Below are 17,651 nucleotides of genomic sequence, written 5' to 3' on the forward strand. Positions count from 1 at the left end.
TAGCCTACCTGTCCTTTATGCATTAACTATTTAATCTGTGGCCTCCAAACTCCCACCAGGCATTAAGTCATCAAAACGTGGCTTTTTGTAGTTGTTGCAGAACAATATACAAACAGGAAGGCAAAACAGTAGTTGTACGGTTTATCATATTTAAGGCACACTGGATGGAAAAATAAGAGATAATTCATCTTAAATATGAAGAAAAAAAACTAAAAATTCCCCTTTGCTTCAATTCATTGTTTTATTTGTTTGCGCATTTGTTGTTTTTAACTCTTTGTTTTTCATGGCTTAGGAAAAATCTAATTTTTTTCAGATTGTATATTTCAGCCATTTTGTACTTTTTGTACACTCATAGCTTTGACATGAGCAGTAAAGACATCCACCTCTGTGATGTGCCTTTTGAGCAAGTTGGATATTGGAACAATATTGATATTTTAAATGCACTGTCAGTACATTATGTATACAAACAGCATTTGGTGGTTAAAAAGTGACTGGCCTAGAAAAGATTTAAACTGAGTGAAAATACAATTTACAGGTCCAGACTTTACTATGAAAACATATTTTCAGTTTCAGCAGTGACTGTGTCCAGAATGTTAGTGCTAAAACAAAGTGATAAAAAGCAACAGATGTTGCTCTACACTCATCTCTTAATTTTTCTGCTTTTGATTTCCTTTAATCTGATCCCTGTTCTTCCTTCCTGTTCCAGACATTAAGCAGCAATATTTAAACATTCTGTCAAAATTTGCTACAGCAGCTGGTGCATTGAAACCTTAGCCACACTATCTACACTAGTGCACACTCCCCAGTTACTTCCTGCCACAATAAACTATCCACTCCCTGACACGTATTTCTCTATCCTTCCTCTTCATTTCATCATATTTATATGTTTATTTTGGTTAATTAATTTCATCTTTCAGTAAATTCTGTTTCCTATTTGTACAAAAAATCGATAGGGTTTCCCCAAGTCAGTAGGCTGTTAATGTGTAAATGCAAACAAAAGCATTCCGTTTACTTTTACTTTTACTTTTTCTTTGTAGCCCATGTATAAAATAAAAACACCAGTGTTACCCATCAACCTCAAATTCATTTCTCTATTTTTCCTCTTTCTTTTCTTTTTTTAATATGTTTCTCTGGGTTAATTTATTTCCCTTTTCTGTTGTTGAAAATCATAGTTCCATCCATCCATTATCTGTAACTGCCTATCCTGTGTAGGCTCATAAGCTGGAGCCTATTGCAGGTGTCATTGGGCAAGAGGCAGGGTCCACCCTGGACAGGTCTCCAGTCTATGGTAGCCAACACTGGGAGACACACACAAACAGATAACCATTCGCTTTCACACCTACGGGCAATTTAGTCACCAATTAACCTGGACTGTGGGAGAAAACACACGCAAGCAAATGGAGAACATGCAAACTCGGAAATCATAGTTTCGCATTTTAATCCTCTTTGATCCTCTGTACATCCTCTTTGATGCATATTTTTTCTCAAAATAATTTTGATTTCTTTTTAAAACACTAATTTTCTTGCTTTGTGCTTCAGTGTTTGTCGATAATGGCACATTTCTTTCTACATCAAATTCCCTATCAATTAAAACCTCTGGGTGTTTTTTATCGCACTAGATATTTCATGATCCCAGGCATTGATGCCAACAAACTGATGGAGAAGGCTGCCTCTGTACTGGGTACTTTTCTAGAAACCCTGGAGCACAAACCGCTGAACATTATGGAGAACAGTGCACACCCTCTGTGTGACCTGATGGACAAACAGAGAACTTTTAGGAAATTCTTCAACTCTACTGTGTAAAATAACCGTACAAAGTCATTCCTACCAAAGTCCAATCCCTGTACGATGACTCTCTTCTGACAGTACATATAACAGCTCACCTGAGCTTTTATTACTATCAGTATGCCACAATGGTGTATATTCTGTCTATAAAGTCTCCACCTTATTTGCACTAATGCAGTGCATTTCATTTTATCAACATACAATTTGTGTCCAACTTGTGCCTCTTAGTATTATGCTTATACCTCTGAGTGCACTGTCACCTTCTAACTCATTGTCTCTAGTGTGTTTGTGGATCTAATATTCTGTGTTCTGTTTAATGGCTACTGTAACACCAGAATCTACCTTTGGGGTAAAAAAAATATCTGTTTTTATCTATGTATGACTGAAAATCCTGTTTGATAACAGAAGAATCAAATGATTGGATACTTACAACAGAACAGAGCTGTCACCTATATATGTATGCATGATCCTTTCTGGGCATCCAGATTTGCAACTAAATAGATCTACTTACTTTCACTTAGCACGTTTTATTGAGCGAGGTTTAATTAGCATTCCATTTATTAGAGAAGACACAAAGATAGAAAAACATTACAGCAGATATCAAGTTAGCTAATTTCCACTGGAGCAAGTTCAGCGTCAGAAGTCGGGCTCCAGCCGGGGGAGCACCGGCAGGATGAGGTTCCCAAACGAGGAGTCCTGAGTGATGAAAAAGCCCGACGAGTGGACGTGAGCGTGCTGCAGAGCAGCTTTCTGCTGGGCGGCGATGTGCTGCTGCTCGGCGCTGTCCCTCACCTCCTTCAGACTGGCTCTGGACGACATGGAAATGTTGGCTCCCGGGTTGTTCATGGACTGGCCCTGCATCAGCCGTCTCTTCTCCTTGTCCAGCTCCGCCAGGATAGCCACCCGGGTCTTGTTCTGTAAGCCTTGTCCGGGAGGGTTCGCAGCCATGGCAGCAGAGCACTGAGCCCCGAGGAGATCCACGGGTCTACTGCAAGCGTTAGTTGTTCCAGTTACGAACTTGTCAAGCTGATAATATTGCTGTTATGTACAGACATGGAGCAAAACACAAACCAGAATTAAGTTATGAAAGTATTTGTTTTTTTACTGTTTTCTGCGGAAGATTATAAGATGTAACACTTCCGGTGTAAGTTTTCTTCGTTCAAAATAAACTAACACAATTCTATAATAACCCATGTAATTAAATGTTTTATAGAAACATGAGACATAATCACAGCTCATGTCAACTAGTGGTGTTTTAACAAAATCACAGGCCGAAAATACGCACATTAAAACAACTAAATTCATAACCTGAATTAATAACCTGCAGAATTATTATTAAAAGATATGTTTGGATAAGAGTGTATATTTGTTTTCTTGATTCGAATCAAATACATTAATGGAAGGTGATTATAACAAAAAACACACTGCATATGGACAGAAACAAAAAAGGAGGAATATTAAAATTAAATAAAAGCACTAGATGGCAGTAGAGTACGATGAATATTGCCCACACGCGTGTGGACTGAAACTGAAAACAGTCAAAATGGTATTGTCTTTTTTACAATAATTTCTCCACACCATGCCACATTTAATTTATTGGCATAAATGCGTGCTTTTATTAGTGTTGGACATTTTCCTTTATAATACATTTTCAAAGTAACTTGCTTCAGGTATAAGGTGCAGTGCTCACAGTATATACCAAATATTGAAATATCATGAGTAGCTATCCACGTAATGCATTTGCAATATTACAGAAATTAAAAGCCTCTACAAGTTTGTGGTATTTAGTTTAGTTGTTCCACAAATTAAACATTAACAACTGATTCACAGTATACTTATTAGTATTTATTAACTTTTTCAATCTCATGTTTTCCCTTAAATAACTAGAGTACAGTGAACAGGTTAATTTCACTTACAGCCACAAAAACCAAGGATATTTACAGGTTTATATACAATATATACATATGCACAGTCCACAAGTCTTATGTTATCCTGTGGGATTAAAGCTCACACATTTGGCTACAGCCTCAAAAGTCATGAGGAAAGTTCACTGACAGGTCCAACAAATATGAGTGATTTACAATTAATACATGAGTCAGTGTAAATGGCCCAATGTTGCCATGTACAGTATACACTACTGACGAGCTGAGCGGTAAATAAAGATATTAAATGAAATATGATTGGCAACCTAGTTGTCAGGAACATGTAAAGATGTAACAGTATGTATAACATATGAAAATGTATGTACACGCATCCATATCAATAGATATGAAATATGGCAACCTTCATTTTCATGACAGGCATTGAGATGATCGGAAAGCATCCTGGTTGTTCCTTCATAGAGCATACTTAATAGGGTATATACACAAATAAAAATTCCAATACAACCCAACAAGACTACAACAACTTTCACTTCCCCAACTTCCAGTTTTCTTCTTTCCACAATTATGTGCTTCCCTTTTTGGATGCAAATAGAGTAAACACAGAATGGCAACATGTATTAAAAGGCATGTGAATGTTTTAAAATTTGGCTCCCACCCAATTTTCTTTTTTCGAAAAGATTAATCTAGTAGGAATCAACCAAATACATAATATAGTGAAATACTGAAAGATGCAACTTTATAGCAAATATCAATTCAATAACAGTAAAATCAAAACTAATAAATATTTAAACAATATTACTAAATTAGTACCAGCTGTAGACACCATTCTGCTCAGTATTAAGGAAATTAAAGTTGTCATATAAATAAGGTGGAAATAATAATAGTCGCTGGATAAATAATGCATTTAGATGTGCAAACTAACTGCTTTTGCTCTTATAGTGGTTTCAGTGGGGAACTTAAATGAGCCCTTAAGAGCACAGTTGTTGTCCAGCCACTAGTTTTAACATCACAATATTATGGCTTTAAAAAACAAGGAAAAGAGAAGAAATAAAAGAAAAGAAAGGAAGAAAGAAAGAAAGAAATCCAGTGAGATAGGAATCAAATGAAAATCAAGTTACTAGTTTCAGTACAATACGAGGAGACATTGTACAACAGCAAAACTCAGTTAAACACTTAAAGACACCAACTCAATGACTGAAGAGCATTTGTCTGACAAGTGTCAGTTTGTCAGTTTTGCATTTTTAACCCTGGCATAGGGCTGAATTAAGGCATTATCACAGTTTGTTAAAGAATCTCACCATGTTAACATCTCAAAACTTTAAGAGTTGTTATAAGTGCAGTGCTCAAGGTCATTAGTGTTTGATGTGATGTGTGTCAAAGGATAGAAACCATTCAGCTCCAGCAAGTAGCACCAATAATGGCAGCACTGACAAAACACACTCCTATTACATTTCATTGGTTTTGTGCAATTCAATTGGAGAAAACTAACTTTTGTTTTAGCAGCATTCAATGGTTGCATTTTATACAAAAAATTAGGCTTCTGAGATCTGACTGCACAAAAAGAGGAGAGTGAATTTCTTGCTGAATGTGGGTAAAAGCATGTTTGTTTTTAGAAAGGCCTTAGGGAGGCTGAAGCAATGATACTTTGGAGACCCTCAAGTTTTTGTGACATGGACCAGCAGCAGTGTGACTGGACATGGCAGTATCTGCATGGTCCAACAGGTATTTTGGTCCTGCACAGCGCAAAATGCCAGTCAATCACGTGACTGATCTGTGGTTCTTTGTAAAATGTGCTACACAGTGTTGCCCAGTTCTGTAGAGTCTGTTTCAGAATCCGCCTCATTGTCCCTGCAAGAAAACAAAGGTGTCTTCAGTTGGAGTTTTGCTTCACAGTCACACACAAATGCAAAATTGTAAAAGCATGCGATCGGCCAGATTTCAATTACACAGGCTTACCTCTGTTCCTGTAGCAGTTTGCGGTTCCCTTGCCTCCTCTCCTCATCGATTGGATAAGAATACAAGATGAGCAGGCCGATAATAATCAGAACTACGGGGGCGGCGGAAACGAGTAGTTTCAAAGTTAGGTGCACTTCCTCTGGTTGAGAGCAGCCTCTGCTAATATAACCTGCAAAACTGACAAGGAGGAAACAAATTTATGAAACTGGAAATTATCTCACATCTTATTAAGTTGCAAAGCAAAAATATTATATAACAAAGTAAGCTATTGTAATTCATTTTTAGTAAAGCCAAGAATTTGAAGTGATGGTAAGGCCAACACTGTTGTAAAGTCAGTCATGTGATGCATGTGCACAATACACAACACACACACAGTACAGCATGAAAACTTAAGTAATTCCTTGCTTCCATGTGGATTTGGGTGCTGGGAGATTTGGCTTAACTTCTATTAGGCTTTGTTTCCCTTTAAGGTTTTGTGTGTGTTCAGATAATTACTTACTCTAAACTGAGAGTGGAGATGCCCAGAGAGACGCCAGAAGCAAACTTTGTGAAGAAGACATAGAAGGAATAAAAGAGAGCTTCATGGCCAGTGAAGTCAGGGTTCTGCACTTGGAAATCATCAACAACATCAGGGAGCATAGACCTGAGAGAAAAGGTTAGAGTGAGTATTGGTTGTCCACATTACGCACAATTTAAAAGCCTACCCACAGGTCAGCAAGGGTCTTACCAGGGAAGCAGAAAAGCTGCAGCTACTCCAACCCCGGCAGCAAAGGAGACAATGTATGTGACAATCAGGTTACTCTTCAAAGACACCACCAGGATCATGAAGGGAACCACAGACTGTAAGGCACAGAAACATATTAGACCACTTCAACCAACTGTCTTTCAGTGATTCAATTCCCAGATCAAGTCTCTTATTGGCATTATAACTCTTAAACCCTAACATATTTCCATTCAATCTTACAGGCATTGCATGAATTGGCCTTACCAAGGTGCCTGCATAAACTGCTGTCTTCTTGCCAAAGCGCATTAGAAACCACTGCCAGAAGGGGATGGCCAGAGTAGCGGAAAGCTAAGGAAGGAAGAAGAAAATGTTTCAGCTTGTTTTTTTCCCCAGAAAATGCCAAAAAATAAAACACATTGAACAAAAAGGCCTTTTATTACACTTTGTAACATGACACATTGGGTTTTACAAAGACAATTCAAGCATAAAATTAGGTGGATTCCTAAAATGCTTGTACATTTGACCCTTTTTATTTACCCAACACAACCGTGAGGATAGAGACTGACATGGCTTCTGTTCACTTCCCAAAACACATATGATCTTAAAGTAATGCAGAAGTCCAGAGGGTTCATTCTAAAGTTATTACCAGATGACAGAGGATTCCCTCAGTTCAGTTTGGCCTCTTAGCTAGAGCCCCACAACAAATCCATGATGCAACAGTATCTTTCTTACATTTCCTATGTATGAATGAAACACTAAACTGAGAGGCAAAACGCCCACATATTGTCCCTGTCTCACACAAGTCATCTGTGCTAAAATAACGCAAAAAGTATAAATTGATTTTCATTCATTTCCTTTTCTATCAAAATATACAAGATTTTGTCTTGTATCAACAGTGTTTGTGCACTTAAAAAGGACTGACCTTAATCATGAAAACCATGGCATCTGTGTGCTTACACGGTCCACAGCTCTACAAGCCCCATAAACTCTTTTCCACAGAAATAAAAACATGGTAATCAGTTTGTATCCCTTTAGCTTTATACCTGACCCAACAAAGCACCATTTACTCAACCAAGCTCAGTATATTCCTCACAAATGAAACCAAGAAGACAAAAATGGCTACTCTTCCAGCAAATGCTGTCCTGGTGTATAAATTTAGTATACCAATTGTTCATATGTTAATACCTACTGAACTCCCTACTGCTCTTACACGTTACTTTCACCACAGTATCTGACAGTGAATTAATTACTAACCCCCATGCTATGCTTGTTAGTTTGACCAATCTTTGAGCAATTAAGTGTGGCCATGTCATAAAATTACTGAAGGTGCACTAAATAAATTTACTAAAAAAAAAAACTGCCAAGTGCCATGGCTCTGTAATCCTTTCCATAAAGTACAGGATCAAATACTCTATAATACCTCAAACATCTCTAACCTGTACCCGTCACACTGTACAATTCTGCTATGCGTGCTACAAAAGCCATATCAGTGGATTAACTGGGCTTAATACCAGTCAGGATCTAAAGGCTGATTCTTTGATGTGAGAAGCCTTTTTTTGTCTGGAATACAGCTTTATATAAAAGGGGAGGTCAAGAGAGACATGAAAGGAGAAGCCAAAGTGACTCCTGTACTGTACTGTGGGAATGGGACAACATTCAGGGAGAGAAGTCAGACTGCACACACATCATGGTAATGAGCAGCCTGGAGACAGTGCAGTCAAACAAAGAACAGAGAAGCTTTGTAACTGAACACAATGTGTTCACCTTGGGAGGAAAACTTTTGTGTACACTCAAAGGCTAATGGCTTAACTTATTCCATACAAATGGGCTGCCCAGGGTTTCAGATGATGGAAATGTGGCCATTGCTACAGCAACAGTGCACCTATCTGTGTCTGAAAATGCCACTCGTGTGTGTGCTCACCATGATCACCAGGAGAATGTTCTGAAAGTCGTTTCGGAAGCCCAGCGTTGAGCTGCAGAACAGAGCGAAGTTTCCCTCCAGAAGCTGTAGAATAAAACACATAGATGTACCAAGAACAACTTTACAGTTGAATTTAAAAATACAAACATCCCAGGACAACTCTGCAGGCTCCAAATAAACTCCCTGCATTAGCATTCACAGAACTGGTTGAACTCAGTAAGCAAAAAATAAACATCTGGTAGTGAGACTAAGGGCAATGACTGACTGATAATATACTAAATTACCTATGAATGTATGTATGTATGTATGTATGTATGTATGTATGTATGTATGTATGTATGTATGTATACACACCATGAAAGCCAGTGATGTAAAGAGGAAGACCATGACCAGTTTGGCATATGGTCCATGTCCCATAACCAGCCTAATTCCCTGGAAGAATGACATGGGCTCTGACCTGGGGCGGCAAGACTCTGGAAAGAGAAAAAAACAATTAAACAATGAACATAGATGCAAAATGACATCCACCTGAACACATTTCCAACTCTTTCATTCCTCATTCTTTGATTTTATTAGTTAATTTTACAAGAGCACTTTCCTTTTAAGGCTCCCTTACAGAACAATTGTCTTACTGTGATACTCTCACTGCTGGTCAAAAGGCTTAAAAAAAATAAAAAATAAAATTAAGTTAAATAACAAATAACTCTGTAAGCCTGTAAGTTTACAACCATGTACTGCAGCAGAAATAATAACAGCTCTGTCACATAGAAAACTGTTCATCTTCAACCATTTGGGAAGACACACTTGTGTAAATGGTGGCAAGGATCAACAAAAAAATGTCTCCCCCTGCCAATCATTTTGATTTTAAATCCAAGTTAAAATTAAGCAATTAAAAGCTGTAAATACTGACATCTAAATTAAAGGATTGTGGTAGTTTTACTAAAGCCTGTTTCACACATGAACTCCGGATCAACCTGGACAGTGTCTCCCACATTGGGATTTCAGTGCACAGTCAGCACCCACAGGAAATACTGAACGCCATGAATGAATATCACCTCTGGACAAAGTCAAGAGAATGTCAGGTTACCAGTGCATGTGTGAAAGGGGCGTAAGAGATTAAGGCCTTACCCTTTTGTTCTCTCACGCCACAGAAAAGGACAATGGCACAAAGAATGTAGATGGAGCAGATCACACCAGAGGCAATCATGTAGGCCACTTTCTTTATAAGGAGAAAACAAACAATAACAGTCAACAAACACAATTTGCATCTCAAATTTTACTTTAGGCTTTGCCAGTGGTACCTTTGTTTGTTATTTGCCTTTAGCAAATTTGTTTACCGTATGCTCAAGGGAAATGACAGGCTCTGACTCATTGAGTCTGGAAGACTTTGAGGAATTGCTGATGTCTGCTAGGATGTCACCAGGTCCTGGGAGGCAGGGTGCATTGGCCATTCCTACTATCTGGCCTTGGATAGCTGTACCAAGCAGAGTGCCAAGAACCTCCACAGTCATCCCTAATTTGAAGAAAAGTTAGGAGATGTTCAGTCACCAAGGAGGTGTCCCTCTTTTGTGATAAATAACTATTTCTTATGCTGACTGTGATACCCACTATATGCTGTGGCTGAGTCTCTCTCCTTTTGCTCTGAGCTGATGAACATGGTAAGGGCAGAGTATGGCACATGGAAGCACTGGTAGCAAAGAGAGCAACAAAGTGACAAAAATTAATGCAGCTCTTAATTTTTACTTTCTGATCATGTAGAAAATTCAACACAAGTTAAAATACAAATTTGCGCATTTCAAGACAAAATGTTTTTGACTGCCTGACATTGTGATGATCAAAATATATGACTCACAATTAAGATTGCTTAAGAATGTCCGCCCTATAAAGGTGTCACTGAAGACGTGAAAGGATGCACATGCTAAAAATCATATTGGGAAATCAAACATTTCCATGGCCATGTATGGCACACACAGTGAGTAATCACTGTCAGTGTCTCTGATGTGTGTCACTCACTGTTTGAAGGGTCTGGAAAAGGCAGTAGAAGAACAGGTACCAGATGACTTTGCCATCTTCAAAGGGAGGAACAAACCAAATGAGGAAATAGGAAAGCACCGCCAGAGGGGTTGAGAGCACAATCCTACAGATAAACCAGACAAACAAGGGGGGGGGGGTTGACAAGAAGAGACAACATTACCATAAAATGCCCTAGCTCTGTCAACAAATGCCACTCTTTATGAAGAGAGGGACCACTCATTACATAACTAATCGTGGCCTTTTATTCCGGCCTTTTATTCAGTCTCTGCCAACTATGTCTCAGTGACGTTTCACATTGATTTCATTCTTGGGGACATACTGTTCCTGGTGTTTTGCCACAAACAGGTTGATCTTAGCTTAATCTGAGAGTCTATTCTACTCCTACTATACAAATAATGATTGAAGTGGTCATTTGTATATATAAGAAAAAAAGTGATAAGATACACACTTATCTTTGTAAAAAAATCCACGCTGTTATGTATTGTGCCCTTTTCTCAAAGGTCTCACATCCCGTAAATGCACGGTCATTAAGAGATTAAAAAAACAACAACAAAAAAAAAAAACCCAGGTGTTTTGGTCACTGCATAGTTCACATGATCACATACTCTGTTCACCTTCTTCCTGATGCCAAATTTAATGTTCAACAATCAGATGTGACTTATTGAATGTGATCTTAGCTTGACATGGAGAGGGCAAAAATATAATAAATATTATTTATGTATTTATTTAAGAATAAAGGAAGAAAAAAGATAGTCTAGCTTGTGGACCAGACAGGAGAGATTCTTCTCATCTGAATATTTTTTTTACTCTTAACACTACAAGCAGTAACTTGCCTCTCTTTTACATAAATACAGTCAGGCAGGCGCTTGTCATGTCATGTTTCGTCACGTCGGCTAACATTCAGTCAAAGTGCTCATGAAGAGACCAGCATCACTGCAGAGTCAACACTAATCCGTTTAATCCTATTTACAGCCAAACTTAAAAAAAATTTATGAGATTCACAGACAGAAATGTTAGGTGCAAAACATCATCCTGGCTCTGATGCCTTTATGTTTTGGCTATAACTTAAGAAATCAGAAAATAAATAGTTTATGGAAAACTGAGGATGATATTATTGGTAAGGTAAAAAACAAACAAACAATATCTTCATTTAAAAGGTAGGATAGATTTTTTGTATTTGTGGAAGTAAACATAAAAATCTGTGTGGACACACATTTGACTATTCCGGTACGTCTACAGAAACTGACGTAACTGAGTCTTTCTGCTAATGCACTGCAACTTGAACTGCAGTAACCTCCTGGTTTCCTACCATGGCTTTTGTAGCTGCATGCTATTGGCCATAGCAGGTGGTGTGTTGTGGGCTGGGCCAATGAGAAGCAAGCTTGAGTCCAGTCTACCCTCCCCCACTTCCTAGGCACAGAATTTAAGATGGAGCAGCAATTTGCCTTTCAGATACCACCCTCACCCCTTTATATCTTTGCTGCTGAACTGGGCATTATGTGAATGGACATTTCAATCATACCTCCCTCTTGTCCTTATCCCTTGCCCCATCTCAGACAACTAATGGGCAAGATGTATCTCATTTATCACTAGCTGCACACACTAAAAATTAGTAGTTGAAGTAGTGTTGATAATATATTATTTCAAAATATTCCATTTAATTCTACATTCAGGATAGATTGTAATGATTAAAAATGTATAGTTATCCATATAACACAATATTAGTATAAATGCAAAAATCTAAAAAAAAAAAAATAGTATACAGTGCTTGTTATTGGGCAGATTATGGCTTTTATTTAAAATTTCTTATAGTCAATAATTGCTTTGTTTCATTACTTCCATTAGTATGGCACGACAGAATTGCCATTTCCTTGTTAATTAATTAATTATGCAGGTTTTTCACCATAGGAACATCAAGGGAATATTCACACAGGAAACTGAGGTAAAGACCACCAGAGAACCTCATTACAGGGTTTTCCTCCCAATTGTGTTCTACAAACATTTATATAAGCAACAAGGGAGATTATTTAATCAATCGGGCAAGGCAGTAAATAAGGTGGTGTAACAGCCAATCCTGCATCTCCCTGTGGTTAAAAAGCTGCCTAGACTACCTGAGACATTTACCTTTCCTGTCAGTCTCACGCTCTCTTTGTGGCCTTTTATGACACTTATCTATTTCTGTCTTAATTATCATCTCATAAAAAGGTACTAATTTTTCCTGAGCTGCCAAAGGGACACTAGCTTTGAAAGCATCTTGGGTGCTGACAGGAGGCTGGCAGCCATGTCTATCACAAGCAGCTCAGAGTCAGTGACACCCTACACCAAACCTGCCTGCCATAAACATGTGAATGAAAAATTCAATAAGGACTTCAAATTTTGACAATGAAGTACCCGTGGACAAACTTGCACAGCTTGGACCCCACACAGACAAATGATGTAAAGTGGTGTTCATTTCGTCACTGGGGGTGCTGTCATAGAGAGGGGCAACATTGCAATGGCCAGAGTAAAAGTAAACCCAAAATAGTTGGCATAATACCAAACAGCAGAAAATGAGCTCTCTATTCAAACATACAGAGATCCCAGTTACTGAGTCCTCTAGAGAATTTTTTTCTGAAAACCTGGTTTGTGTTTGTTTAAGAAGTAGACTCAGTAGCAGATAGGAGTTATATTTGTCAATGCTACACTCATAGCAATACTGTGAGAAATATGCAGAAGCACCTGCAAAAACTCCTTGTATTTCTTAAGTTAAGGCTTAGTGCATTTTAGCTTCAGTAGTTCAGTCTGGACCATTTCATTTATCATTTTAATTTTCTATTTTATTTTTCAGTAGTTTTTCAGCCTATATGCAGAGCATTAGGTGTGTGTGTGGGTGTGTGTGTGTGTGTGTGTACATGAGAGAGGTTAAATCTATATATGTATGTGTGGACAATGAGGAAGTGGTACAGCAGTAATTGAATCAATATGACCCATAGTAACCCCACGATTCAAACTGCGTGCCTGCACAAAGCTCCACCCCCAAACACTGACACGTGTACAGTGTATAGCTGGAAAATTTCCAAACTAAACGCTGGCTCCCAGGGTGACAGTGGGTGTCCATCAAGGATTTCCAAAAGCAAATAAGTAAAAAAAAATGCTTCAGTGATGTAAGTGGGGTTTATCAACAAGATAATGGAAAGGGTTTGGCAAACTCCCAAACATTACAGCATAAGGAAGAGGGTGCTCCATATAAAATCACAAAGGCCTAGTAAAAAGCTTTAAAAAAATAGTTCCAAATTAAGTCAAACAGTATCAGACTGTAGCTTGCTGGTTACAACTAGGAATTAAACATACCAGGGTAGCATGCGTCCAAAACGTGTCCATGGGCTTCGGGAAATCAGGAAGCCCACTGTAGGGTCTGTTATAGCATCCCATGCTCGCCCCACAAACAAGATGATTGAAGCATAGAATGGATCCAGCTGTTTAACGTAGAAGATATACAGATCAGGGAAACTAAATACAAATATAATATAATATACTACAAATATGCGTCATTTCCTGATGTTCAGAACACATTCAGATACACTACTATATACATTCAGATATTATTACCATTGCAAAACACTACTCCATAGATGACTTAATGTAATGAGCACGCTGACCCACTATTCAAAGTCTTAGTGGTCAGCAGTGTAGCTGTAAAATATGACAAACTTGACATTAAGGTGACAATTAGTGAATAGTCCATGAGGCAACAGTCAAACGTAGCACCTAGTAAGATATACAACGTAGAGATAGTGACGAACCCACTTGGCAGCTCTGTCTCCATGCCATTTATCCAGCTCTGTGCCGAGGAAACAAACATGGCTAAAACCCAGGCAGGCTGAACGTTTGACTCCTGAAAGTACAGTCTGCCTCATGCTGTGTCACCCAATAGACTCTTAATTAACTAATTTGCTAGCCAGACAAAGTGAAACCCTGAGAAGCCATTGACTTACACGCTATTTTGGCCATAACCATCAGATTAGTGTCAGCCCCTATTAAAGCAAGCCCCTCCTCTAGACCAGCGTGGAGTCAGTTACGGAAACAAGTGAGAACTTATGAGCAGCTGTGTGGCTCTGTTTAGGCTGGCCTTCCTAAAATAACAATAAATCGTAGGACAGGTGTGATCATGGAGTCCAAATTAGCTCAAGCCACTCACCTGAGCTACATCCAATAAATAGATCTGCAGAAAAAAGCCCAGGGCACATCCGGTCATCTGATAGGGTGCTCCACCGATGGCATAGCTTATCTTGTTGCAGACTGACAACCTGTTCCTGTTCTCACGCTGAAGAAAAACAAGGGGGAAAAACGGAAAATGATAATAATCAAATTCATAATTGTAGAAGTGGAACATATATAAGGACATGGACACATGAGAACTAACCTATTTTTGGGCCAGGGCCATCAATTTTTAATACCTGCCAACAAAGGTTTTCTGGCTTTGATTATGTAATTATAGTGGGTGTCAATTTTGTGGAATTGAGAACAGACTTTTTAATCCTAAAGTTGCGCAAAACAGCAGCATATAAATAAATAGGAGGCTTTCACAATTTTTCTTTCTCAACATGTTTAGTGCCTCGTAAGGAATGTGGTCTAAAATCTTAATCACTAAAGGGCGCGACTGGCAAAAAGCTAATGCAACAGAGCTGATAATTCCCTTAAATAGATAAATAACAACTCTTGAAATAGAAACACAAATCTCTTTTGATCAGTGCTTAAGCAAAAACATCATTATAATGATGACAGCATCATGGCAGCAATTTAAACTGGCTTAACACACAAAGTGATGGCTGCCAGTTGGACCTGTGCTCTGACCACAGCTGCCCACAGAGGGTGAATACACACCCTCCTCCCAGACCAATTATAAAGTTATGGTGACACCTAATCTAACTTCTTTTTAGCTGGTCAAAAAATGTTTCATAACTAGTGATGAATGAGGAAAAAAAGCTACTAGCTCAAGATAAAAAGAGATCAGAACCTGCTGAAGAGAGCATGCATTTATAAAAGGTAACCTGAACTGCAGGTACATTTCAGGATTCACTGATCTATTAGAATAAAATGGACATGTCCCCACACTCAATGGTTGGTGAACAATGGTTGGCCAACAAACGCTGGGCTACCTAGTAATTTAGATAATGTCTCCATGGTAGTAAATGCAGTATCTCTTGTGATTAACTTGTGCTATCTATTTATCTATCTATCTATTATATATATTATAGAAAGATATTTTTCCTATTCCTGATAAATAAATATAGATAGATATATATTTATCCTATACAGTATTTCTTATGTCACTCTTACAGGAAGGTGTGACAATGTGTTAATATCATTCTCTTGACATAGATTACAACATTTGCTCAGGACTTATTAAAACATAATCTAGTGCCTCCCATTCCGTATATTTAATGAGCAGATGCAAGTGTTTTATAAACATAACATGAAACATAGTCTCTTATTACTACGCCAAACAGTCGTTACTTCTGTTATCGGTACTCCCTCTGATATGTTGCCACTGTAAACTGATAAGAGCTTATAGTAGGTCAGACAATTTTGCTAATGCTAAACAGGCTGAATAGTCTGGCAGATGCAATGGTGTTAAAAACTGTCTCTGGGTGGACATTCAGGGAAAGGATCTTCGTCCTTTGAGTCTGACACGTCACTTTGGTAGGTGCTTCATGCTGCATATAAATATAGGACATATGGCAATCACCCTAATAAACGTATTGGCAAAACCAAAATAAATGAGGGAATTCAACTTCAAGCAACGCGACTTTTAAAAAGTAAGATCACATGAAAAGATAGACAATAAAAAAACAATCGCTTAGATCCACCGTTTAATTAACTGCTCCCTACTCCGTGAGTCCGTGAATGCAGCATTAAACACACCCATCTGTAGACTGACTCCCAAACAGTAATTTCTCAGTTACATTAAGGACTGGACTTTGATGTTTTTATTGTTATCAGAAAGCAAAACCATATGTTCTGTTTTTAAAAGATTTACATATGCAGTGACAGAATTACCTTTTTCTTCTAATGAATCTCGCCCCTTTATTTAGAGACCCAACTCATCCATTTACCAAATAACTTTGGCCAGTTTGAGACTAGCACAATTTAAAACGGTCGACGTTAGCCGCTAAAAAAAGTGTAGCTGTCTAACGTTATTTCGAGATTTCAATTTAGTCCTCTGCGGGTAGGCGTGTGACAGCACCGAAGAGCCCCATCATTACAGTCCAACCGATGACTTAAATCAACTATATTTAACCCTGTCAAGCACCGTCCAAAGCCTCAGCCACTTTATAAGATTTAAAGTTAAACGACTTGAAGAATGTCTCGTGATGTGCGGCGGTGTAATGAAATGAAAGGGTTTGTTGAGGATTAGAGGATAAAGCTGTGTTCGTGTATTCCCTAAACTGGGTGGCTTTTTATTATTCTTTTAATAATTTCCATTTGTTAATTATTTGTTTCACTAAAGAAACACATTGTTGCTCACTCGTGTAGGAACACGACAGCTAAGCAGAGCGCGCCTAGCTAACATTAACGTGAGTCACCCCTTTAACATATCATTTTACCAGTGAGCTCAGTTCATTCATACGTTTAAGGCATATTCCAATAAAGAGCCAGCATGTTCCTCGTATGTGGGTCGTCTATTGAGGTGATATGAACAACAAACGCTGGTTAAATCTGATTTTTTTATTTTTTTTAATTGACGAACGGACTCACCTTTCCAGCGAGCTTGATGCCATCCGTGGCCGGTTTGTTCAATAAACTGGCGTTGGAGGATTGTTCGCCCCCTTCTCCTTTTGCCATAGCACAGCAGCCGGTTACTGGATTTAATGTCACACCGAAACAAATGTACAGATATTTAATTTAGTGCACGGATACTGTTTGAAAGATCGTGTCCAATGATATCCTCGTGGTCTGTTTCAAAATTGAGCTGATGCGGTCTGAGAAAGAGTGGATTGTAGTAATTTTAGAGCTCGTAGTCCCCGCCCTTTCTCAACGTGCCGTTCACCCGATGTTTACCCCCGCCCCTCCAAGGCGTGTCTGATGGGGGCAGCACTCCGCATCATGGAACTACTCTCACTGAAGGCATTTCCTCAGAACGTATGAAGGTTTTTGCGACCTTTATTTACATTCTCCACTGTAAAAAAAGTTGCCTTTATTATTTCAGTGCAGCATTAGTGTTACACTACAGTAACCTTAACTTATAAACAAACACACCTACAGGGCCTAATGACCCTAATATTGATTTTGATTGGTTTCACACATTGAGGATTTGTTAATATTTAGTCTATATAGTAAGTTTATACTGGATATTTAATACTTTTGA

At 38.4% G+C, this 17,651-nt stretch overlaps 2 protein-coding genes across 2 annotated transcripts; both read right to left on the minus strand.

Annotated features, from left to right (window-relative positions):
• Positions 1-2,325: 2,325 nt before the first annotated feature.
• LOC137128397 (SOSS complex subunit C-like) lies at positions 2,326-2,914 on the minus strand. The gene has a single exon (XM_067506313.1). It carries the CDS (start codon positions 2,731-2,733, stop codon positions 2,422-2,424), a length of 312 nt encoding a protein of 103 aa, XP_067362414.1. The 5' UTR covers positions 2,734-2,914; the 3' UTR covers positions 2,326-2,421.
• Positions 2,915-3,553: 639 nt separating this feature from the next.
• On the minus strand, positions 3,554-17,292 carry mfsd2ab (MFSD2 lysolipid transporter A, lysophospholipid b). Its single transcript, XM_067506300.1, has 14 exons — positions 17,042-17,292; positions 14,481-14,606; positions 13,634-13,758; positions 10,283-10,406; positions 9,878-9,956; positions 9,607-9,782; positions 9,398-9,488; positions 8,624-8,742; positions 8,270-8,353; positions 6,613-6,696; positions 6,352-6,464; positions 6,124-6,267; positions 5,625-5,801; positions 3,554-5,516 (listed from the first exon to the last, which is right to left on the minus strand). The coding sequence occupies exons 1-14, from the start codon at positions 17,126-17,128 to the stop codon at positions 5,462-5,464; spliced, it is 1,584 nt and encodes a 527-aa protein (XP_067362401.1). The 5' UTR covers positions 17,129-17,292; the 3' UTR covers positions 3,554-5,461.
• Between the last annotated feature and the right edge of the window lie 359 nt (positions 17,293-17,651).

The sequence above is a fragment of the Channa argus genome, chromosome 1 (assembly GCF_033026475.1).
Source record: "Channa argus isolate prfri chromosome 1, Channa argus male v1.0, whole genome shotgun sequence".
NCBI classification, from domain to species: domain Eukaryota; kingdom Metazoa; phylum Chordata; class Actinopteri; order Anabantiformes; family Channidae; genus Channa; species Channa argus.